This window comes from Perca fluviatilis, chromosome 10 (genome assembly GCF_010015445.1).
Source record: "Perca fluviatilis chromosome 10, GENO_Pfluv_1.0, whole genome shotgun sequence".
In the NCBI taxonomy this organism is placed as follows: domain Eukaryota; kingdom Metazoa; phylum Chordata; class Actinopteri; order Perciformes; family Percidae; genus Perca; species Perca fluviatilis.
This window is the reverse complement of record NC_053121.1, coordinates 20,706,813-20,733,420: the sequence shown is the minus strand read 5'-3', so window position 1 is coordinate 20,733,420 and position 26,608 is coordinate 20,706,813. Positions and strand designations below refer to the sequence as shown.

The window sequence follows — 26,608 nt, the reverse complement described above, 5'->3', positions numbered from 1 at the left end:
ATATCAGTGATGAACACATAGTGTGACTTGAATTCTTGCCCTCAGTTAACTTTGTATCAAAAGGCTTTCCAACCACGATACAACTGCTTCCAGGTGTCAACATCTGTCTCCTTATAAGTTTAATCCTTGTGATGTTGGCTTGATTGATGTTGCTGGTTTGGAGTACTCCCAGTAAACCACACAGCATCACAGTTTGCTTGCACAAGTACTAAGACCTACCTTTTAAGATATTTTAGTCCAGTTCTTTGTCCTGGATCTACGTTTTCCCTCCACAATAGAACCAAACTAAAGGATTAAATAAGAAAGAGTCAGAATGACCTGGGACCGTTGCCACCACTTTGTTGTTTCTAGTTGTTTTGGCAAGCTGTACGGTGATTGTGATTCAGTTTTGCTGGCAGACTTCACTGTGCCAGACTGCGTGCCTATCCATCTGTCTGCCTGTTTTTCTTATCTGGTTATACACCTGGATCAAATACCTGGTGCAATAACACAAAATACCAGTCTATGTTATATTTGTGCAACCTCAACTGTTTATTTAAATGCACCAGATGTTTGACCGCCATTATACTCATCATCATCAATCACATTCCTGTCACCTGTGAGCTACGTGAAGCCTGGGAGCAATTTCCAAGTGTAGGACCTGCTGAACATTCACCTTAGATGGAATCACTGATCATAAAAGGTTTGTGATTGAACTTATAGTGTGAGGAATCTACTTTCCCATGCTGACTTACCCTGCACCTCTGTGCTGTGCATATACAGTAGCTCCTCTGCTTAGTCGCAGCACAGGGGTCTTAGAGGCTGTGAGTTCTGCTTGGCTGCCCACATGGAGCCAAAGATCCTGGCAGCGTGATGAGCAGACAGACAGAGTAGTGCAATGAGACAGATTTAACTGACAGAAAAGCAGATAGACAGGTAGGAACAGAGACTAATGGAGTTAAAATGGACAGTCAGAAGGATTGTGGTCAGAATCAGAGAGTCAGACATAATAAAGACAGAAAAGACCCCGGCCCTGCAGATAGAAGTGCCTTATCATCACCAATACAAAGGCATTTCCATCATGAATGTATGATCTAGCTTTGTCACCTTATCACTTCCCCTCTCTGCTCTTGAGATCAACATCAAGGCTGATTTCAAAAATCAGCATTAACACAGCCGTGATAAAGATAGAAACTAATTGTGGTCTTTCTTAACAACCTCCACTGCATTTCTTTTTTTGGCCAGAAAATGTCCCTGCCTCTAAATGAGCCAAACTAGTGATCCTCTGACAATTTCTCATTGCCTATTCTGGCGGTGAGAGCTGCATCGAGATGGGTTTAGCGTGACAGACCCATTTAATTCTGTTGTTGTTATCAGTCTTGCCACTAGGGGTCAGTCTGGCTCTAAATCTTAACCTGTCTGTATAGTGGTTGACGGAGCCGAAGCCTGGACTGAACTGTGCAGAGACATTATTTCATTTATTTTTCTACTGTGTCTAATTTGTTGTTGTTGCAAATCTAATCAACATTTTTTTCTATTATTTTGACTCTAAGTGTCTCATAGAATTTGCAGTCTGTGCACTGTGTGTCTCTTTGGTGTCAGTGCATGTTTATTTTTCTGTCCCACTCAATTCAATTATGAGGTGTGACTGCAATATGTTTGGTAGGACTGTTGATAAAAGTCTTGTCTATGTTGTGCACAAATTGTGAAGAACAACCTATCCATCTCTTTTCTCTGTCACACAATAGAGAACATGTGCTTGTATGGATGTGTGTGTGTGTTTGTGTGCGTGTGTGTGTGTGTGTGTGTGTGTGTGTGTGTGTGTGTGTGTGTGTGTGTGTGTGCGCGCGTGTGTGTGTACGTGCGCGTGTGTGTGCTCGTGCTCAGTTCTGTGTGTGTGTGTGTGTGTGTGTGTGTGTGTGTGTGTGTGTGTGTGTGTGTGTGTGTGTGTGTGTGTGTGTGTGTGAGTGTGACTTTAGCTATCTGACAGGGCAGAAGAAGGAAGGAAGATAAGGAGGGAGACAGCTGGGGCCACTTGGGCTGGGGAACGGAGTGTGGGATGTGAGGGGAAGGAGGGTGGGTTTTGGTGGAGGAGTAATGCGGAGGATATCACTCTCTCCCTCACACATAGACTCACGTACACAAGCTTAAACTTACACACATATACACATGCATGTACAGCTGGATAGGGCTTAATGATGACTGAGCAGTAATAGCCACACACCCAATCGCCAGAGGCACGAAAACTCATCTAACTCTAACATCTAACGCACACCCTTTAAAAAAAAAAACACACACACACATAAACACTTGCACATGGACTTTGTTGAGTGCCCACCCTTAATGTGCAAATACATTTAGCAGAAAAACACACACAAGGGGCATGCACATTCACACATCCTCTCTCTCACTGTTTCTTTTTGCATATGTTATAACAGGTGCTTAGGTGGACATACACACATTTATGTACAGATCAATTCACATATAAGGATTTTAATGTGGACAGCAATGGTGGAGCAGTGGACCCGTCTCTAGTCAACCATGCATATCAACACTGCACAGACAGACAGAGAGACAGACAGACCAAGTGGGAAAGGACAGGACATTTGTAGGTGGAAGCCATGCATATTTTTTGGCAGAGTAAAAGAAAAAGACACCGCGGGGTGTCAAGGACTTCAAAATCTAAATAATGATCATACTGATGCTTAAGTGAAACAGTGGAGATAATACTGAATCAGGGTCTGAAGCTAACAGCACTGCCACAAAGTAGGTAGATAAAGTCCATCGAGATGATGAGGAGGAGGAGGATGGGGGAGATGTAGGGAATGAGGGATGAAAAGATAACCACAGGGAGAGATGTATATGCAGGGGAAGGTGTTTTTGGCTCGGCTGTTTGTTCAGGCAAAACGCGGGAGACCAGCCAGGATGAATAGACAAAGGAGGAAAAAGAAGGGAAAAGGAATGAGAGAGGATGAGAGAAGGTCAGGCAGACTGAGCAACAGACAGAAGCAAGGCCACACAGGCTCAGCACAGATTTAACCAGTAACCATTTGAAAAGGTGGGAACAAATCAGAAAATAACTCCTATACAGTATAAATATTTTGTCAGCTGTTTTTTTTCCAGCAGTTATTATTACTTTTCACTTAACTGCAGTTTATATACCATTATGTTCTATATTATGTTATGCTGGTTAAAGTTATTAAGTTTCTTTGGCAACATAGACCTTCTGTTCATATCAGTGAAACATGCATATATTTGAATTGAATTGAAAGACACGAGCAAGACAGGAGGCATAGATAGATAGATTAAAGCCAAAGACAAAGCCATGTAATCCAATGTAACTGACAAAGAGACATGAGACAGACAGAGAGAGGGTGGGGGGGGGGGGGCGCGGGGGATGCAAACAGACAAAAGAGGAGAGAGGAGTGGATAAATGATGGTGCATTCAAAAGCAGAGATGAAGATGCAGGCTGCAATATGAAGTTTGAAGTGGAAGTGAAGACTGAGAGAAACGAGAAAAAAACTAAAAGTGTGAGTTGTTGAGTCTAGAGTTAGAACGTGGTGACGTGACTGGGATCTGGGTGAGGGAGACTGAAAGAAGGATAAGAGGTGGCTGGGAGAACCGAGAGTGAAAGAGATGGTTGAGACAGAGCAAAAGAAAGAGATAATTTATTGCCTCTGAAGGCGGGGCAGAGGTGTCGTGTTCAGCCTTTACCAGTCAAGCACATCTGAATGTCAAAATGAGGAGTGGAGACACAATTCCAATTAAGGCGAGACCGACAGGGAGAAGAGAGGAAAAAGAATGCATTCATGTGGTGTGACCAACAAGGGCTCTTAAATGTCTGTGCTCGACCCAGTAGCTTTAGAGTATGTGCCTATATTCAGTATTTTTCAATAAATTCTTCCATTATCATGACAAATGATGTCAAGCATTCAATCCCCCTCTTGGTGAGATGTAAGATGCAGTCTTTGTGTTGAAATTCATTCCTTTAGTTGAGCTAAGAGGCTGCAGAGCGGGGAGATCACCCCACATATGTTCATGGAAACGCTTCCATTCTGTTCATTAGGCCATCACATGAAGAATTAATTAACTATAGATACGTTGATAATTCATAGTAATCCCTCATTTCAGACAAAGGTAGAAAAAAACAAGCTTCTAATTTCTTGTCTGCTGCCGTCAACTTTGTCAGGTAAAATGACAACTTTCATCAGCAGATTTTATCAGCTGTAGCTAGCGAGCTCATAAAGTTAACGTTAGCTCAATGAGTTGGTTGAAAACCCTGTCCCTGGCTAAATTCTTCAATGTTTCCAGCTAACTCCCCATAAAAAGGGTCTTAATTATGCACATACACAGCACATGCTACATATATGGCGATGTGCTATATCACTGAGGCTAAATCTGCATGTCCAAGACAAAAAGTCAGTCTTCTCACCAGCCGAGGATCCATGTTATGCATGAAAACAAAGTCAAAGTAATTGTGATTGAAATCCCAGTACTATAAGCATGATGAGGAAAAATGTAAGATCGGACTATTTGTTTTTAAATGAACCTTGGTTGCTTAGCTTACATACTCGGAGCAAGACAAAGTTGTATTTTCAAAACAGTATGTTTCCGTTTTAATGTTTCAGTGGAAGAGGCTTTGTGGACTATGAATTGAATTTGGTAAATGTAACGCTTGGGCTATAATATTGCGGATAATGGGTTTGGCTGGGGTCGCTGAATTGTGAACTTCCCCAAATCCATGTGTTCTTGGTTTTGGAAACGCTAATAAAGACAACACGTTTTTGGGGCACCTTACTGTGGCCCCATGCACACTGCTTCAACATGTAGAGAAATCCCTGCCTAGCTAAGGTAACTAAGCTATGACTGGACTATTGCTAATCTAGGGAGGAGTTTGACAAACAGCCAATCAACAGTTTAATTCATAAATGCGTATTTTGAAAAGATGAAACATATGAAGACAACACAGACTAACGGAGAGATAGACATCGAGGGAGCAGGCAAATTTAAAAACAAAAGTTGACGTCGTTCTTGATTCAGTATCAAAACACTCTTAATTGCTCGTCTTGTGGTGTTGTATTCCCCACTTAATAAGATTTCTCTCACAACTTGCCTGAAGATGCAAAAACAAAAGAGCCTCATTTTGTATCCTGCTGCCTGTCACACAAATATACACACACTCATAAACAGACACACTCATGAGACCCACACATCAGATTTAGTTCTCTATCTCACACACACACACACACACACACACACACACCACACACACAGGCAGGCATCTCTCAGGAGCAGCATTCATTCATTACAGTAAAACCTGAGGTGGGCAAGGCCCAATGCCTGTTGTCGTCATGGTGACACCTCATTTGAGGCAACAGATTAAGAATGACTTAAACTCAATTTAATATTTAAAGATGTTTCTTCTATAACTGTCTGTCTGTCTGACTACTTGTATGTCTGCAGGAGAGGAGAGGAGAGGAGAGGCAGAAGAGGAGAGGAGAGGGAGGAGAGGAGAGGGAGCAGACGAGAGGAGAGGGAGGAGAGGAGAGGGAGCAGACGAGAGGAGAGGGAGGAGAGGGAAGAGAGCAGAGGAGAGGGAGGAGAGGGAGGAGAGGGAGGAGGAGAGGAGAGGAGATCGAGGAGAAAGGAGAAATTTAATATCTTGCTAATGACTGAAGGGCAGAAGGAGAGAGACCGAGCAGAAGGCTGGGTCGTTCACAAGGTCTACATTTACACTCAGCCAATGTGAGACTCTTGCTTCAGATTAAGCAAAGAGGAGAAATATATGAGAGTGGAAAAATAATGGGGAAAAAAGAAAAGTATTAATCATGCGATTAGAATGAGTGACAGAAATAGCTTAAAGCTGTTGGGATGAAATATGGAATAGTGTGTGAGAGGAGGGAGGGAGGGTGATGCGTAGAAAGATATAAAAGCAAGTGCAATGGGAATATAATGAGAAAATGGGTGAGCGAGATGACGAACGAGAGGCACAGATGATAGTGAGAGAGAGAGGAGCTAAGACAGCGATAGAGACAAACTTAAAGTGTAAAGCAAGAGAGACAGAGAGCACGTCTCTGGGGGGGAAGAGGTTGATTTGGCCCTGTTGGTGATTGGGTTTGGACTGCTCCGAGGTGACTCACCAGTCCCCTGCGCGCGTGTGTGTGTGTGTGTGTGTGTGTGTGTGCGCGCGTGTGTTTGTGCGCATGTGAAGCCATTGTGCTACATGCATCCCATTGGGAGCTGTCACTCTTAATAACAGATAATAACACTGTCCGTCTCTGTCTCCAGATACCCACTGTCCCTGCTGATTCACTGCCTGTTGTACAATGATGTTAAAAAGCACACACACACACACACACACACACACACACACAAGTTTGAAATGAAATAATCTCATTCTTACGTTGTTAGAAAGGTCTCCCATTAGCCAGAGCATCGAGTGTCTCATATATCTCAGTTACAGGTTATTGCATAATACACACATGACCAGTACCTGAGCTGACATTAACAAAAGACAAATTCAAATTTATCAATGTTGTTGATCTCCAAGGATACATTTTAGATTTTGTATAATTGCACTTCCTCCCAGAGAGGCATCTCACGCAGATTTCAGTGAATCAAATAAGCAACAAACAAGGTGGGCAAAACAGATGATGGTGCACAGCAGCACCGGCTGCTCATGTATTAACAGTATCCAGGAAGGAAGAAGACCCTCTACTCACGTATATACTTAAAGGGTTCAATTGCAAAAACAGATATTGGTGGTTTTGTTGATTTATTCATTTTAAGAAGGGCCTTTATCGGTTTGTTTTTGTTTTTTCGAATGAACTCTTCACTTATCTCCATATTCTATCTGTATTGTGGATAGAAGTGAGGAGGTGGAATGCATGTAGAGTACATTAGCACATGGGGGACTTGGATAGTGCTGTGAGGACTCTCGGTAACGCTGCCAACACATAAATGTCATACGCATTTTTGGAACTTTGTATTAAATGACCAATCTGCCCACGCGAACAGATGAACAGTGTGTATAAATAGCCAGCTACGTGTTGAGTGTGTAATTTTAATTGTGTGTGTGTGTGTGTGTGTGTGTGTGTGTGTGTGTGTGTGTGTGTGTGTGTGTGTGTGTGTGTGTGTGTGCGTGCATGCGTGCACGTGTGTGTGCGCATTTGTCCCTGCAAGTGTCTGGTTTAATGGTACATTAATGTTGCCTGGAACAAATCATTCCAGGCATCATCATTATCTAAACTCACTTTTTACATTTTTTTTGGTAACATCAAAATGTAAATCAAGTGAGTATTTCACACGGGTAGGAAGGAGATCTGGAAGACAGAATAATTTGATTTAAAAAGATAATTGGGATATAATGTAATAGAGACCAGATAATTGCCCTCTTCTTTTTTTTATTTAGTTTCATATTTCAAAGCCCCAGGAAAGCATTTGTATCTTATAATAGAGGCTCCAGATATATGACCAGACATTATTTAAAGAGAGAAAGCTCAAAATAACAGGTTTTCAAGGCAAGGCCAACCGAAATCACTTTCCTCGGCTCTCCTGATTGCACGATAGACTGGTAGACGCATATGATGTGAATGGTGAGTGAGAAGACGGTATTGTTGATATAAGCATTCGGTCTGTCTGGTGTCTAGGCCATCTATTACAGCAACACAAAGAAGAACTTTGTATTAATGCTATTAATGCTTGTGAACGTGTTTACACATGCTTCCAGTGTGCGATGTCACTGTAATGTGTTTGCGCTTATGATAGTAATACTGTAATGTGCATCCATGTTGACAGAGACGTTTATTTCTCAAAATTCTGGTTCTAAAGAAAAATCCTTTCTATGGTTACATGTTGTCGCTGCATGTTTCTCTGGCCAGAAACAGATTCATGTAACTATTAGTCTCCGTTTAAAACACGTATGTTGGAGCCGTTAAATAAACCAATGCCTTGGTGCACTTATTGGTATTTTCCCTGTACTTGTTTCAGTTGTCTTTTTCTTGACAATAATTGTTTGAACACATTATGGATGTGACCATTTCTTGTTTTAGAAAATGATATCATGTCCTGATCCTCATAAAAGTGTTCTAAGTTTGGCAGACAATCCCATAGTGCACTGATTGAAAACATATGTTTTCGAGGCCTTTAAGTCTATGATGGTCTTCTGTGGTTTTGTAATAGGCACTCATAGATTTACCGTAGCAAGGGTGTTTTTGCATGTTCAATGTTCAGCACATACTGTAGTACAAAGCTGCATAACCTCACATATCCAAATGATCAACGTGCAGGTTAGCAGTGATCCTAGGCGTAATAGCCATCATGTTAGCAGTTGAGCAGATATACAATGTGAATACATTTTAACATGGAGAAATAAATTAGATGTCTTTTCCATGTGAGAGCATGTTTAAAGTTCATAGGAAAAGAAAAACATGAATTCAGAGGTTAAAATCTATAAATACATGCTAGTATGTAGTGACCATTAATCGTGCCATTCAACTAAAGTTCAGAGATTTCCAATATCTAAGTAATTACAGTTCCATCTGTCTAGCTCTACCTGGTGGAAGCACTCTGTGTTTATAATGTTTTCATATAAAACAATGTATTTTTCAAGGAAATGTGTTGGATGAAGGCACAGCATACTTTTAGATGTTTTGCAGCTGAGTTAAGTCTGATTTATTGTTCTGCGGAGGCGCCACGCAGGTCTTTCGCCGTAGCGTACGTAAGTGGCCTGAAGTTTATACTTCAATTTATTTATTTGTGCCTTGGTGTGTGCGTTGATCTGTTTAAAAATGAGAGGTGCCCATATTGTCCGTAATGCACCCACGGCGCCGATTTAGCACAAAAGCATAAATTGGCCTTTAGAGAGATTGTGAGTGAGTGTGAGAGAGAAGGGGAAAAGCTGTGCCTGTGTGTGTTTGTCTCTGTCTCTATATCAGAGCTGTATAGTAACGAAGTAGAACTATTTCACTACTCTACTTAAGTACTAAAAGGCTGTATCTGTACTCTACTGGAGTATTATTTTTTTCTCCTACTTCCACTTTTACTGGAGTTCATATTTTCGATGAGTTTAGATTTTTGATGTGCTGCATCGTTACTCGTTACTGTTGTGAATTCCTCACGATACGGAGACTGTGTAGGTTAGTGTGTAAATGTAAGTGTAATTACGTAATAAATCCCAGAGATCGCGTCATGTTTCTTTTCATTACGGCTGCCCGTTCAGACGTCAGAGACGATGTAAGTTTGTACTCTTTCTATTAAGCTATTGTAGCAGCAGATTAATCTAGTCCTGAGTTGTTTGAGTCTGCAGTGAGTCCTGAGTGTTAACTGTTTGACCCTGTGATGTAAAGCTGCTGTATCTGTATTTTGTTAGCTTGCTAACTTTCCACTGTAACCTACGTCACACATGTTACTAGCTAGTGTGTGATGTGTGACGTTACTGTGCTGGAGAGGATGTTCATTTTACTTGCACAGTGTGATAATTGTACATTTTATTTCAATATATGTTCATATTTGTTATTTTTAATATAATTCATATTTGTTAATTCCTTTGGCTACAGCCAATTATTTGACATAATATACACAATATGATATTCAAACTTTTGACTGCTTTCTTGAATAACTAAATAACACAATACTTGTACTTTTACTTTCAGTACTTGAGTAGTACATTTTAAAATAAATTACTTGCAATACTTAAGAACAAAAAATTTTGAATACTTTAGTACTTCTACTTAAGTGGGGTGCTTAAAGAGCACTTCTACTTCTACTCAAGTCACTTTTTTGATAGAGCTCTTGTACTTTTACTCAAGTATGGGTCTCTAGTACTTTATACACCTCTGTCTCTGTATGCATGCAAGGTTGTGTTTTTCTCTCTATGTGCCTTTACCTAGCAGTCTGCTTGCCAATGAAACTGTGCCTCTTTGAAATAAGTTAAGTTGGGAGAAGCCCACAGCCTCAAACCAGGAGCCTGTAGATCTTCTCTACCTACAGCCTTCTTCCACCTCCAGCAATCCAATAAGGCGGCGGATTCTTCCTCCCTACTGAGCCCCTCCCTCCTATGTCATCTCAAGCCCATGCTTGCCACTCATGAAATATTTAATAACAGATATGTACCTGGATGTCAATGTTGACAAGTCTTGCAGCTTTATGCTGTTTTATCTTGGGTCAGTGTCAGAGAATGATCCTTCAGGCTGAGCTGAGATTTGACTGTGGGCCTCAGGAAGTTGTCTGCAGTTTGAATTTTCATATCTAATTGTCAGGAGGAAAAGAACAACTTTACGTCATTCAAACACAACTGCTGGTGTCTCTACAATTAACAGTTTTAGACATTTAATTCACAACGACACTTAAATTAAACTGAAGAAAGTGAATTTGACCACCGTGAAAAAATTTACTTTGAATGAGTTTAATGAACCCCGGGCTGAAATGTTTCTTCATTTAAATGTGTGTGTGTGTGTGTGTGTGTGTGTGTGTGTGTGTGTGTGTGTGTGTGTGTGTGTGTGTGTGTGTGTGTGTGTGTGTGTGTGTGCACGCACATGTGTGTGTGTGTGCATGTGCAAGAGCACTTAGCTGCTAACACAGTGGGCTTTTATGTGTGCGTTTTCATTGTCATGTACTGTTATCTTACTGCCGCATCTTCTCTCGTTCCTTGCAGGGTGGAGGAAAGTTTCAACGTCTCTAAACATCGGCTACGTGCTGTATGGAGTCTACAACGTCACGATGGTGGTTGTCCTACTCAACATGCTCATTGCTATGATCAACAGCTCGTACCAGGAGATAGAGGTACATAAACAAGACGGTCAAAATAGAAAGGGTGTGATATTGTCAACAAGTCAATAAGGATTATTGTTTGATTACCTCTGAGCCTGCAGGAGAATAACAGAGTGAGTTGAAAATACCACAAGCCTTAAAAAATCAATACAATGGCAACAAGCGAAAACAGAGAATACAAAATAAAAGCATCAGTCTCACTGGGAAGTTGTCACAACAAAACTAAATAGTCCAAGAACTAGAAGAAAGTAAATAAGTACGTAACTAGTTTTTTTTCGTTAAAGGCTTTTACAATCTGGTGGATTTTTGTAAGTCTTCACCAGCCCTACTTATTTCACATACACTCTGTCTGTCTGTCTCTGCAGGAGGATGCCGACGTAGAGTGGAAGTTTGCCCGAGCCAAGCTGTGGCTCTCCTACTTCGACGAGGGCCGCACCCTGCCCGCCCGTTGGCGCCGCGTTCAACCTGGTTCCCAGCCCAAAGTCCTTCTACTACCTGGTCCTCCACATCAAGTCCTGCCTGATACACCTCTGCAAGGCCAACAGCCGTCGCCATAACAACGAGCTAGAGCTGGGCATGCTCAACTCACAGGCAAAGGTTAGTGTCAAAAAACTCTTTTATTCCTAATCTCGTGACGAATTGCAGACACAAACAAAGTACTATTTTGTTCTTTTACATACTACCCTGTAGCCCTGTACCCTGTGACAGGTAGAGGTGAAATGAATACTAGAATATTATTATAATATTATATTATAAGTAAAACAACTGTAACGGTAGCGAAATACATTTTCCTCAAGTAAAACTACTTGTGTACGAATTCTTAAGTAAAAAGTAGGTCAGTTAAAATGTTACTGCGTTACATTTTTAAAAGAGGAGAGAGGGGTACACAGGGGGAAGATATACGTACAGATTAGTGGAACAATATTAGCTACATGATCCCTTATGTTAACTATGCTGAGGTACAATGCTAACATGGTTAATGCTAACCATAACCTGCAACCTGAATTGTTGTGCATTTGTACTCTTCACTAAATACTAGGCCTGGCCCTGGGAAATCCTTGGTCATATACTATACTATCATATACTTCCGGCTTTGCTCCCGTCATCATTTCTACGGCCACTAGAGAGAGCTGCCGCCTAACGTAAATATGGGTCGTAATTGCTGATCGTACAAACGACTTATGGAGGAGAATCTCGTATATAGGCCTGGGTCAACTGTACATCATGTAGCATGACTGTCATTTGCTGGATCTTCAGCATATATAATATGTGCTCAGGTTAACTTGTGGATAAGACCCAGAAAATATATGCTATTCCCACTGCACGCCTGGGATGCAACCTCAGCTTCGTTGATTTTCACACGTTCTCCCTTTCAAGGATTGTCCATCTTAATAAAAATATTGCATGAAGAAAATCGCATAGGCCATTTAACACAGAATCTGTCTTAGCGCTGGCCTTGTCTGCGGGCTGTTTCCTGTCTGATTCCTCGGCTCAAATGGCTCACGCCAGTGCCTCAGCAAAGCTATTAATCTACCTGCGTCTGCTCAAATGCCTGGGCAGATTTCCGATGGGGACAAGATAGGTTACACCCCCCCTGCCTCTTTGAGCTCCTGAAGTTCTCTGTAGCTCTGACAGTTTAACTGCAGAGCCAAGCAGGTGCAGCAAGCGATCGATATATAAGCTCACACTTGACCACAGTGCGGCGTCGAGAATGTCAAGTGAGATTTGAAGACAACAGTGTGGTCTTTCTGATTGGAATTTTTTTTTTCTTTTTTTTGGTTTTTTCTTTTCCACCATTTGAAAAAGTGATAAAGAAGGTGCGTGCGTATGCGCATGTGTGTGCTTGCTTGCAATTGTTGATGCACAGGCGCTGTAGTGAATATGTCTTTTATATGTTCACGGTAGTTGGAACAGTTAATATCTTGCCAAATGCAGCAGGAGCCAACAAAGCAGGTTATTGAAGGGGACTAGATCACAAAGTACACAACAAAGAAATTTGAGCTTTGTTAGTTGGGCTTTGGTGAAGCTCTGCATGAAAGATGTGTTCCTCGCATTCACATGAAGTTGAAACAGTATGTGCTTTCTGGTTGTCTAGTTCAATAAAGCAGTAAGTAGATAAAAACATTCATTTGCTTCTCTATTATATATCATATAATTTGTATCTGTAGAAGGTATTCTCTGTTGTACAAAGTCATACAAAATGACTGAGCATTTTGTTCTTTCAGAGAGCACAAGGTGAGTTTCCCTGCTAAATGAAAAAAAAAGATAGAGAGAGAGAGAATATAAAATCGCACAAATTAATGTAGCCTGTCTTTACTTTGAATCCTCAGTTTATAAATAACACCTACACCCTATTTAAAGTGGTAGCCCAATAAAGATGTTGTATCACTTCAGTGATGTTTTTTTCTGCGTTAATGAATAGCCATTTAGAATGAATCCGTTAATTTAGTGCAGACACATTCAGTGCAGACACATTCAGTATTTTATAATTTTTTTTACATATAGTAGGCCTTTTTGTCTTTAAAGTTGTCGTCTGTAAGATTGAGTTAGGTTATTTCTAGCGGCAGCTTTGACGGTAAGATGTAATTGCAGGCGCACCTCCGGGACCTCATCTCCCAGAATTCCTTTCGAAAACGAACAGTGTCAACTGTATGACATTAGTAGATTGGAAGCTTTCACCTGCACGATGCGGAATGATGCCTTCACGTGCTCCAGTCCACACTGATCGCAGTTTAGTCAAAGATGAGCTGAGAGCTAAAACATCCATGAAGATAAGAGCCGTGTGGGGGGGGACACACAGCCGTGGAGATGATAGAGCCATGTAGGCAGCGGCTAGCTAACGTGGCTAATCGTGCTAACACGGTCAACAGTGCTAACACAGCTAGCGGGTTACTGTTGACCGTTTTAGCAAGGTTAGCCACGTAGCTTTAGCAGTCAAACGAGTGGAGCCTCTAGCCAGTGCACTCCCAGCCCGGGTAACATTAGTGCACTTAGCTGAGCGGCGGCAGGCATCTAACCAATGTGACACAAACACTCTACTAGTCACTAAGGCCGAATGTGATATAAACCTTAGCTGATGAAGTGGAGGCCCGAGGATGAGCGGGCAGCACCGCTTTCCCCTTATTCGCCTCACCCGGGGAGGAAAGGGCCGAACGTCCCCTCCGACCCAAGTCGGGCGCCTCACATTGCTAACAGTATTAGCTGACACAACATGGCTAACGGTGCTAACAGCTAAACCAACCTGAGCATCAGAATGTGAGGAAAGAAAAACTCAGAGGCCATATTTGCGCCCTTTATTGATAAAATGAGAGGGTGTTGGGGGGGGGTGTAACGGCACAAGCCGGCCCGAAGCCCAAGATGGGTGAGCAGGTTATTCTTCAGAAACAAATGCGCATGTCGTTTATTATTCATTATTACATTTTTATGTCAAGCAGCTATTATGTTGAGATATCTCCATGCCTCTGCAGCTTCAGTGCATATGGAGTAGCAGCTAGTTGCGTGTGTCCACACTAAAGTTAAAACTCATTTTGACACTGCAGCGCTGAAATGACACACAAGCTACAAAGCAAGGTCATGGACGAGAAAGGTATTTAGAAAAGAGCTGATAGAGATTCACTTTGGTCAAGTGATGCAGTCGATTCTGTTTAAAGACTAAGCCCTGCCTTTCATTGTTGTTTCGTGATGCCCCCTCCCTTTTTAAATGCTTCCATTTTAGAAGACCACTCAACCTTGAAATGTGACATTAACACTGGACTGTTGTCTGTATCTCACTGTTGTAACAGGATGACCGCTTCAGGACTTATCCGCACCCGGGAGAAGAGTTCATCCCCAAAAAATCTATAAAACACCCAACCAGATACCAGGTAAGACAGAGGGCAAAGGCGAAATGAGACAAAGCGGAACCGGAGAATCTCTCCAAAAAGAACAAGCAGAAGCGGAGAAAAAAAAACAATAAAATGAGAGAGAGAAACATTCAATCTGAGGAACATAGAACACAACAAAAGTGGGGGTGGCTGGAGGGTGATAAAGTATGACAGGAGGAGAGATGGAGAGAGAAAATGAGAGGGGTGGCACAGGTGACTGATATGAAAGACAGAGGTAAGGAAGAGTGAGGAAGGTAGGGAGATGAGCTGGAGACAACAGAGAGGAAATAATTTGAAAGGGCATCGACTGAAAGGAAGACAGGATTGGAACAAGTGATTGGGAGTGGAAGGACAGAGGAGGAATGGCAAAAAGTAAATGAGAGCAACTGAGCAAGCCTGAAAATGCCTCTAATGAGCTGTTTTAGAGAGATCGAAAGCAGGCACTCGGTTAATGAGCTCAAAGTATCACGCTGAGGAGGGAAGAGATGCTCTCCTCCCGAGTCTGCCCTTCACTTTTTCCCCGAGGAAAATCTAGCTTCCTTCACTGGTTAACTGCGCTTTTTGTCTCAACACTCCCAGTTTGTGTGTTCGTTTGTTTCAACATCAAGTGCACAAATACACAAGATCACGCACACGCCAAGCATGTACTGTATGTGTGGATGTGTGCTGTATGTGTGGTGACAGGTATAGACTCATGTCAAGAGGGCCTACATGCAGAGATTGAGCCTTGGCAGCAGTTGCAGGACATCCCTATTGGCTACAGATAATACTCAACATTTCACACTAAGTCTCTGAGACACAGTGCTGTTCTCTGCCCCTGTGCGTTGTCATCACCTTCTCTCTATTTAATCTTCTCCTTTCCCTTCCTCCGCATAGAAAATCATGAAGCGCCTGATTAAGCGGTATGTGCTCAAGGCTCAAGTGGACAGAGAGAGCGATGAAGTCAATGAAGGTAAAGATTCCCTCTTCATTAAGTCACACTCTCATTGTGTCATTATTTGCTCAGGGCCTGTGTGTGTGCATGAGTGTATGGACTGCGAGTGAGCAACAGGAGGTTGGAGCTACTGTGTGTGAGAGATAAAATCCATGAAATGTATATCATTGTATTGTATGGCTGCATATACTCACACATATCAACTTTAGCACAGTTTTGTGGCTGCCTGCATACGTGGCCTGATTGTTGTGTCCGTGTGTGACTGTGTGTTGTAGGCGAGCTGAAGGAGATCAAGCAAGACATTTCCAGCCTCCGTTATGAGCTCCTGGAGGAGAAGTCTGACGCCGCCGGAGAGCTGGCTCTGCTCATCCAACAACTTGGCGACAAGTTTGGCAAGAACACCATGAGACACTGACAGGACTCGCAAGAAGGAGAGAGAGAGGGAAGAAGGGAGGGAGGAAGATGTGAAAGAGTGAGGAGGTGGGGGGCAGAGAGCCGGGTCAGGGAAGGTATTTTTAAGAGCCTGATAGGGAAAGAAAACAAGGAAAGTGGGATGTTTATGAGATAGACAGGGAAGAAAGTGGAGGAAAAGCGTGAGAGAAACAAACTGGGCACAGTGAGTGAAAATGTGCTAACTTAAAGCAAGAGGCAAGTGTTTTGTATATGCAATGACCAATTAGGGAGAATTGTGAAAAGAAGATAGCTGTGACTGCAAGGGTCAGAGGTGAAGTAAATTCACTTGGTGGGGCTTTGTGTTGGGAGTGAGAGAGGAGAGGAAGACGCAGGCTTGCAGGCTGGGTGGCAGATAGAGGGAGGAGAACACAAGCACCAGGCGATATGAAGAGGCACCACGGGGCAGAAGACTGATGCAGCACAGCGATGAGGGCCCCCACATCCGCTGCCAAGAGACATCAGTGCATTACCAACTCGGATGAAAGGAAGGGAAACCCAGAGAAAGGCTGGGGCGGGGGGGGGACGACGACAAGAAAGAAAGATATCTGGAAAAAACCTGCCACTGTTATTCACACCAGAAAGTCTGGCTTTGCTTCTGTGTCTTCACTCTGTCAGGACAAGCACAGTGACGCCCATCGAGATTATGTACACCCCTTTATACACCAGGCTATCTAATTAAAGCATTTCCATCCACAATGCACAACTTGTGATCAGGAAAAAGCGGAGAAACAGTGTAGGATTTATGCACTCATTTGAAAGTCACTAAAGCTCCCTCCAAAAATGCAGTCAGTGACCTTCGTATGTCTACATAACACAGTTTGTTGTATAGACATTTAGTATTGCAGCTCCATGTGAACTGTCACCAAGAGATCTTGTGTTAGTAGAAATCAACTTTGCAGAGTTCCAAAAAAAAGGCAGAAGTGCTGATAACATTACTCCAGACAGCATGTATTTTACCTCACTCAGAATCATTTCAAATACAGTTTACTTAAGTAAGCACATGCTGCCAGAAAGCATGCAATAGCAAATACAGACAGGAAAAACTTTGTTTTCAGTTTAGGACTCATGCATATTGGAACAACTTCAAGACGATAACAATGTTAGATATGACCTAGAAAACTGTTCCTTTTCATTGTGCCTTTGCAGCACAACGTTTCTCTATTTTCTGAAATAGTAACCAAAGAGCGACATGACCCTGAGATGTTGTGTTTACAGCTGTAAAGTGCAGGAGGTCAGTGCTTATGAGAAGCACATGAAGGCAGAAAAACTGTCTGGTCGCTTTAGGGCAACCAGATGTTTGGGAGGTGAGAAAATGTGGGAGATATAGAGTTATGGGATTTTAGACTTCTGGAACAAGTAATAGTGCAAGTATTTGGCTATAATTGTGCTGCGGAAGCTGTGTGGAGTAATTTTATGCTCTTCTTTCTTTTGGAGACTTATTTAACAGATGGCTGCACTACTGTAGCTATGTAAACGGCTGCATTAGACTTCATGTCATTCGACTGACATGGGTAACAGTTGCAATGTTGCTTCAACTTTAGATCTAGAGAAAATGTTAAATATTAATGTTTGATAAAGTTCAAATTCTGCCCAATTGAGATCTTTTTATTTCTTTTTTTATTGTGAAGTGGAAAACAATACACAGATGCAGTATCTGTCCATCATGTAACAGCAGCTTATTTGGGGATTTTGATAACAGAAGAAATAGCCTTTAGCCCACTATTTATACTCTGTCCAATCCCCAAACCTGAAGGCATTCAGGATCCAGCAATTTGAAGGAGATTATTCTATTTCTAGTTATAATGCTTCAGTGATTTTTAAAATGCAGTTTCTTACTCAGTTTCTTGCCATTTTGTTCCCCACCGCTTTTGGGAAACAGCAACATCCAGTGTTCACATAACACCACATATATATGTTGGCATGTAAAAACTTCATACGGTTTTGGTATCTTAACATTTAATTAACAGACTGAATGGATTCTGCTGTGGATTCAGATAATTAGAATATATCATACAATCACATCCATCCCCTTTTTAAACCAATTGGATGACATCAAAAGAAAACCGCTAAAAGACCATGATTTTATTCTTCTAGTATTGTGTGGATGCTATCAAATGTCATTAGTCCATACTGCACATATTAACACATTTAGGGCTGTCATTATACACCATTTGTTTTGGTGGGAAAAACAAATCAGACTTTGTTCATCATTAAAGGTCCCATGACATGCTGCCTTTTGGATGCTTTTATATAGGCCTCAGTGGTCCCCTAATACTGTATCTGAATTCTCTTTCCCGAAATTCAGCCTTGGTGCAGAATTACAGCCACTAGTATGTATGCACACTGTATGTGCCATTTCTGTGTCTGTAGCTTTAAATGCTATTGAGGAGGAACAATGGGGGGGGGGGCAAGGTGGAGGGTGGGGGTGTGGCCTTGACCAACTGCCACTTTGCTCGTTTGAAAGCCATGATGTCTCTCTCTCTCTCTCATGGGTGGGCCAAATTCTCTGGGCGGGCAAAGCAGAGAAAGGGGAGGTAACCTTGCTCCTTATGACCTCATAAGGAGCAAGATTCCAGATCGGCTCATCTGAGCTTTCATTTTCTCAAAGGCAGAGCAGGATACCCAGGGCTCGGTTTACACCTATCGCTATTTCTAGCCACTGGGGGACCATAGGCAGGCTAGGGGAACTCATATTAATGTTAAAAAAAAACTTATAAAGTGAAGTTTTCATGCCATGGGACCTTTAACATAACTGTGAGATGAGTTACTGACATAACAAATGAGTCTATATATAAGGTAGTTTCCAAAGCTTCTAATGTTAAAAGCCTAAGATCACTAATAGGTGCAGTAACCCCCAGCACAGTTTTTTAGCACTGTTAAGTTCAGCAATCATTTTTATTACAAGGCTTTAAAAAATAAGAAGGCTAGTTATGAAAAAACTCCCAGAGAAGGTTTTATGATTCCCACTGCCTCAAAATCAAAATTACCTGAAATACTGTATTTTTCACTGGTACGCAAGACACATTGATTAAAGCGAAATCTTGTACTGTATATTGTCATATTTTTGCTCCTTGAATTAAAGAGAGTACACTCTAAACTAATTTGTTTAATCATTGAATCACTCTGTTTTTTGATGATAGGCAGAGCTTGAGGATGTTTAATGAGTCTAAATATTCAGTGCTTGTCCCCGTCAGTAGCCTTCAGTCGATGACAGACGCTGCCTGGAGCAAAACCAAACACAAGGCTGCAGTGTAGCTCTGCGCTCTGGTGACGGTATGCACACACACACACACACACACACACACACACACACACACACACACAAATATACACATTCAGAACAAATGCTCTTGAATCAATCATTTGGGCAGCCGGGAGGACCCAAACTGCACCCAATGATCTTACACACTGTGCAATAATACACATCCATAGTACACAGTACTGCACTCAGACCTCACAGTTTCAAAGCCATTCACACACACACAGCCTGAACTTTAATATAAACACACCCAAAACACACAAAAACTAACCACTAACACAACACAACATTTAATACATGCCTAAAGAAAAGTCCCATGTAAAAGTTATTTTCCAACAAAGACACTCTCACAGAAACACTTTGACAACAGGAAGCATTACAGGATTTGTGTTTGAAGTGTCATTGATGTTTTGTTTTTTTAACATAAACCAGCATCCAGAACCTAGTATATGTCAAGCATATTTGTATTACCAAATTTCACATATAATGTCTCAGTGGGGTTTACAGGTCCACAACAGCAACTGTTCTCAACACTGTGCCAAAACAACTTAGCAGAACAATACTGAATGTTTAAAAGAGTTTAAAACAGTAAAGCACGATAAGATTTAAAAAAATAAATAAAATAAAAACGGTATACAACAAAAACAAAATACAAGACAATGCAGGACAAAAAAAAGTCATGAGGCTTGAGTTTGACCAATCAGGGATGATGAACAGTGCACACTCCACTCTATTAGTTACTGGCTCCAAGAAATAAGCAGGGGCAAAAGCGTTGGATCAGTAACCAAAATTTAAACTAGGTTCTGTTGAAGGGAAAGGTCAGTGAGTTTCTACAAACACTTAAAAGGGTTAGTTAGTAAATATAAACTTCATTCTGCACTTGGCACCTTTAAAAAAAATCATCACTTTTCTGGATCAGTGAGTGCTCAGCAGTTAGGATATGAGCAGCTAGGCTAGCAGGTTCTCTAAACATATAACCCAAACTGTAAAGTACAACCCCCCTCATCTGATAAGAAGGTCTACTTAAAGCGGAACTCTCGCCAAAATGCAACCTAGGGTCTTTTTGTGAATGTACCAGAGTCAAACTTTCGTTTAAAAGCATATTTAGGATGGAATCGCCACTTTTAAGATGTACCGTATTTTCGTTTTTCAGTCAAATGGCCTTTTGAATGGGAGTAGTAGGGGTACTTTTATGCTAGCCTCAAAATAGCTATTTTTAAAACACTAAGAAGGCTCGACACAACATGATACTTTGCCTGAAGTATCACCAGGGTCTCTACACCTTAACTACACCGGTGCACAAGGGATATACTAAATCTGTGGCTACTTGTTTTGATATCGACTCGTTTTGACTGACGAGGTGGTAGCGGCCGGAAACAACAAGACCTATGGTGACTTGTTCAAAACCTTTCTTTTTAGTAAACTCTGGGTACACAAACAATGTTGTCAACGCTTGAGTTTGTGTGTAGAGCCCGTGGTGATACTTGGAGCAAAGTATCATGTTGTGTCGAGCCTTCTAGTGTTTTAAAAATAGCTATTTTGAGGCTAGCATAGAAGTGCCCCTATTACTCCCATTCAAAAGGCCATTTGACCAAAAAACGAAAAGACGGTAAATCTTAAAAGTGCCGCTTCCATCCTAAATATGCTTTTAAACGAAAGTTTGACTCGGGTACATTCATAAAAAGACCCTAGGTTGCATTTTGGCGAGAGTTCAGCTTTAAGGAGGAACTCCTTAAACACAGTACATTCACTCTGTAAAAGCATTACACAAGGTTACTGCAGACTCAACGCTGGCCTTGACCAAAGGGGTCCTAAAAGCCAAAGAACCGCTCTGTGGCTGGGAAAGTGTGTCTGTGTGTATGTGTGCGGCTGAGTCATGCACCTGTGTGTGTTGACCTCGCCGGCACACTTGGCGTGTCAGAGACATCCCGGCAGCTGCCCTCTAAAGCAGCGCTGTAAACACTGCGTTCCAACATATGTCCAAGATGTTTAGACCTCACTTACTCACCGTGTATCCACCACTCTCTCTGCATTGTTTCAGCCTGTCACCGAAAGGCTTCCTTTTAATGTCTAATGGGCCATTGCACACATACTGTAGTCCAACGAACCCTGTAAAGTCCTTCTTAAAACTTACCTTACATGGTCATCTTTTAGACTACATAACGAGAGGCGACAGATTTTGGTTTTTTTTTTTTTCAGCGCAGTTTCTTTTTGTAACAACTTTAATTGAAACCACCACTGGTTTATGCAGAAAGTGAGAGCGGAACTATTCTGATTAAAAACTTACAGTAAACCTACGATAGGCAAATTGATACATTCAGGGCCCCTCTTGACTGCTGCAGGCAGGTATTAGTTTTGTGGACTTTAATCATGTAATGTAAACCTTTTAAACTGTGTAAAACCTTGGACCTTGGTTACTGTTAATAATGTAGTAAAAAGAAAAGTTTTTAGATTAGGTTCAGCCTTCATCAGCGACTCCTGCTTTCTCTGGATGCAGTGCTGACTCTTCAAATGCTGCCGTTCAAAAAATAAGTTCCAGTTCTAGGAAAAGATTTCTGACCGTGCACTGCACCAGATTTTCATGAGTTTGTAAACTCATTGTTTGCATTCTAACGCAATGATTCAGGTTGTGTTCAAAGGTCTATTTTTAGATAAAATGTTGCCAGGCACAGCTTTAAGGGAAAACTCTATAATAACCACAATTACAGGCTTGGGTACACTCGGAAGAGCATTCTTTCTTTCCTCATCACATAGTTGAGTCTAGTTTGTAATCTTTCTCACGTCCTCAACTTCTGTTTCCTCCACTCTTCCTCTCTCTTTCCCATCACTCACCATATAAGCAGGCCAGTAAAGGAGAAATGCCAAAACACTGTCACAAAAGAAAGAAGACTGAATTCAACTTGCGAAATGCTGTACAGCACACATAAACAGCAGCCGAGACCTTTACTGGACTATCTCCATAGCAACAAAGTCAATCCAAGAGAGATGTGCTTTTGGAAGTTCACAGAAAATTCGTTTATCAGATTTCCTTCAGTGCTCTATCGCAGACTTTTCATATGACTTTTGGCCTTGAGGGCGTTACTCAATAACACACCCTTGTGTCTTCCATGACACGTTTATGCTGGTTATTTACTGCCCGGCACTGCAGGCCTTGCCCTCGGAGCAGCTCTGAGGCCGTTTCACAGTGTGGCCCCGTGTGGCAAGTCATCTTTAATATGGCAGGATGGGAGGGGGAGAGGAGCAGTGACCAGTTTCATTCAATTTTGTAACTAAGAGTAGAGGGAATGCTGTCAGTGTGTTAGAAAGGAGATCCGTAAATGACACAGAAAGAGACTGTGTGCGTGTGTGTGTGTGTGTGTGTGTGTGTGTGTGGGTGTGTGTGTGTGTTAGTGGGCGTGTGTTTGTGTTTAGGCAGTTTTAATCACGAGATAACATTTTATGGAAGTGTATCTGTTCATGCTTGTTTGTGGATGACCTTTGAGCAGACATTGGCCGGTGTGTGTGAGAAGTGAGAGAAACAGACCACCACACAAAGAGACATCAGGTAATTAAAGCGTGAAAGACAGCCAGTGATGTGCAGTGTGTGTGTGTGTGTGTGTGTGTGTGTGTGTGTGTGTGTGTGTGTGTGTGTGTGTGTGTGTGTGAGTGGGTGGGTGGGTGTGTGTTAGAGCTACTGACATCCCTTCTCTGGTGTAATTTTCCCTTAGAGGCCCAAAGCAAGGAAGTGATTCCAGCATTCTCTCCTCCTCTTCATCCTCCCTCTCTCTCCATCCCTCTAGCGTCCCCCATCTGTCTTTCTCTGTTTCTGTCTCTCCTGGCAAAGCAATGAGCGATGTGACGACTTGCTTCTGAAAGACTGGGATTCCAGGGATTTGGAGGAAAGATTAGACTCCCTCTCCAACGCGCCTCCCACCTACTGCCTGGAAGCCCCCCCAGGAGACAAACTTAGCAGCAGGCACACATATAAACACACACATACATACATACATACATACATAGCAGCTTACCCTTTCTCCTATATTACAGCTTGAACACACATGTAGCTCGGCTCAAACACCCTCTCTGCCAGAAATCTGCACGTAATGCACTCACTGCATATATGCGTACACAGCCCAGGCTCACAGCAGTTCGTGAAATGTTCACGTAATTTAATCAATTTGATTCGTGTACGTTTATCTCCTTTTTTTCGTGATGGTCAGCATGTTTTTTAAACTAATGTATTTCAATGGGAAGCATCTTTTGTGATTACAGCATGATTCATTAAGAGCGACTACGGTAGCGAGTAGTATGAAAGGCCGAAAATCCGCACAGGGAGGTTGGTTGGGATGGAGGATGGGTCAAACAACACAGGACTTTCACCCAGGAGACCGGTCATCGTGTCCCACGTGTCACGTTTCCTAAACCCAACCGTCCCGTTCTTCTTTTCTTCTGTTGTCCCGTTGACCTTTTCTTTAACTTAAGGGGCTGTGTTCATTTCACGAAATTCAGGTTGTAAAAAACGTGCTGACCATCACGAAATTCAGGTTGTAAAAAACTTGCTGACCATCACGAAAAAAACGAGATAAACGTGTGTGTGTGTACATGAATCAAAAGATGAAATTGCGTGAACATTTCACGAACTGCTGTGAGACTGGGTGGCATACACATAGGCATGCATGCTCACACACCAGACTGTGTGTGTTGTAAACGCTCACATTTATGTGTTGCTCATCACATACACACACACCACATAAACACACACACACACACACACACACATACACACACACACATACAGCTCCTATTCAAGGCATCCGGACAAACCTCTTAAACAAACTAAAGGACAATTGTTCTGTCACATTCTTCCAATCAAGACAACCTTTATTACAATCATAGGAATATCATCTAACCTGCTCCAAACCATCTTTTACTTGTCTGACATGACTGGAAAGAAATCCCAAATCCGTAGTGCTGAGACTTTCTTGAGTCCCCCTCATTGGTGAAACGCCAATATCTAATTTCTGGAGCAGTCAGAGGGCTGATGGAGTAGAGTAGAAAGAGCAATCTGGAGGGGTTTCTGAAGGAAATACTTGTTAAGTGTTTACCAGTTTGTCAAAGCCCCAGTGCACTGGTTCAAGATGGATGGAGAGATTGATATGACAACTCTCTGACAAGCCCGCCGGTGGCTCAACCTGAAGAATGAGAGTGTACACAGCCATGGGTGAACTCGTAATTGCAAATGGAGCGCATGAAACCGCACGCGCACACAAGATAAATGTGTCATATCTATCTCATGAGATGGTTTCCCCCACAGAAATCCCCACGTAAAAAGGTAGTAGGCTGTACTTTAGTGTATTAAAGAATCAATCACTCCATCCAACCTGTACAAAATGCAGTTAATCTGACAGCAGATATATATACTTTTTCTAGGCATTACTCGGTATATTCTCATCATCACATTCTGCATCATTACACCGTTAGTGTCATAGCATTCTTCATCCTCATCATCCTTGACACCATCTTCCATTCAGCGGCATTTGGCTCATTGCGGCAGTAGCTTCATCATTGTCATCCTCAGTGTTCCTATGATATCCACTTTTGAATCTTTTTCTCAGTATTACTGTCCACAGTGAATCATATGCTGTACAGGAACTGCTACAGCATTTACTGGATTGCGAACACTCCTCCTTTCAGTCGGTGAGAGCCGTGTGTGAGTATGGAATAGAATGAGTGAGACATAGAGAGGAAGTTATGTTTATAACAACCCCAGCGCTGCTGCTCGTCATATACAGTAACATTTCCCCTCAGTGTATTTATGTACCTACAACATAGCTTCCCTTTTATGGGCTAGCCATAGCTTTGCACCATCATTCATCTTCTGACTCACTTTCCCTTTGTTCTGCTCTGTGTTCTGTTTGTTTTACCTTCACCCTCTCTCACTCACCCACCCTCCCATTTTATGTTTTTTTCTCCATCTTTTTATACTCTATTTGTTTCTGTTTGTCTCAGCAACTATATTTTCTGCTCTGTCACATTCTGTTTGTCTCTGTTCTGTTGCTCTTTTAATCGGTTTTCTTTTCACATTTTATTTACGTCCGTTTGGCTCTTCATTAGTTTTGTCTGAATCACAGGTGGCTGTGACCTTAGTGACCCTGGAGGCTGGTGTTACTGAGTAATTAGCTGTTTCTGTCTGTTTTTCTCCCCCCGCCTCTCAGCATCCAGACTCAGCCGACAGATTGCCAAACTTCACTATGTCTTGCAGGGAACACTGGTTCTGTTATTTCCCACTTGATCTACTTAGTTTCCACTCCTGCCCTCCTCCTCCATCCATTTCTTCATGTTTTGAGTGTCTAGGGCTTCTGGGGCAAGTCTCTGCTCTATCACATGTCCACTGGACCAGAGACCTTCCCTACACTCAAACAAGCACCCATTTACCTGGGGCACCCCCTCCCTTACCTCCCGAGACCCCCTTCACTGATCCTGAACACAGCCTCCCCGAAAGTATTCACATTTAAAATGCAGATGAAAAAGAAAGAAGGAAAAGGAGAAGCTAGCTGAGTTTACCATTGTGATGATGACCCCTCCAACTCTGTGGGTGGCATTTGGGTATTTTCCCTGTTCCTGTTTAGGAGGCAGTGAGTGGCAGAGGTGTGTCAGGAGGATGAGCCACAACTGAACCCACTCCTCCTGATTGCCCCTCCTGATGGCTACGTCAGAGGGCTGGAGATGCAGTTCCTGCTCTCGCTCTCTCTCTCTCTCTCTCTCTTTCTCTCTCTCTCTCTCTCTCTCAATTCAATTTCAATTTCAATTTCAATTCAATTTCAATTCAAGGTTGCTTTATTAGCATGTCTGTAGGTACAGTGTTGCCAAAGCACAAGCAAAACAGCATAACAATTTTTAAAGTAACAATTAGAACACTGACAGCACTCACTCTCTCTCTCTCGCTCTCTCTCTCTCTCTCTCTTACTGTGCTTGCAGCTAGAAGGGTTTTTGGTTTGGTTGTCCTTTGGGTTCTGTTAGATTTGCTTTCCAATCACTCATCTACCCCCATGCACAAACTACACCACTGATATACTGAAATACACATTGTTTAATATGGGTCAAATGAATTGGTTTTACTTTAGTCCTTAATTATGTGTGGTCTCCCTTATTTTGTCTGGACTTTGAGCTAGTTCATGACATCATCCTGAAGATCACACTCTGAAGTACCCCGGTGGCCAGTGTTGGCTGAGTCTGCTTTGTTTGCTATAGAGCTGAGAGGCCACTTGGCCGGCACTGAGATCTAAAAATGTGTATTTTATTCTATACGGCATCAAATTACAACTTGCAAAAAAAATTTGAATTACCTGTTAGATTATGTTAATTTTACT

General features: G+C 42.1%; 1 protein-coding gene across 1 annotated transcript in view; it reads left to right on the top strand.

The window, feature by feature from the left end:
- Window positions 1-17,594, top strand: part of trpc7b (transient receptor potential cation channel, subfamily C, member 7b) — a 54,205-nt gene extending 36,611 nt beyond the window's left edge. Inside the window, 7 exon segments of the mRNA XM_039812559.1 lie at window positions 3,481-3,508; window positions 10,562-10,762; window positions 11,116-11,202; window positions 11,204-11,347; window positions 14,533-14,613; window positions 15,490-15,565; window positions 15,823-17,594. Coding sequence (XP_039668493.1) covers window positions 3,481-3,508; window positions 10,562-10,762; window positions 11,116-11,202; window positions 11,204-11,347; window positions 14,533-14,613; window positions 15,490-15,565; window positions 15,823-15,962 — 757 coding nt within the window. The 3' untranslated portion in view covers window positions 15,963-17,594.
- The last annotated feature ends 9,014 nt before the right edge of the window (window positions 17,595-26,608 follow it).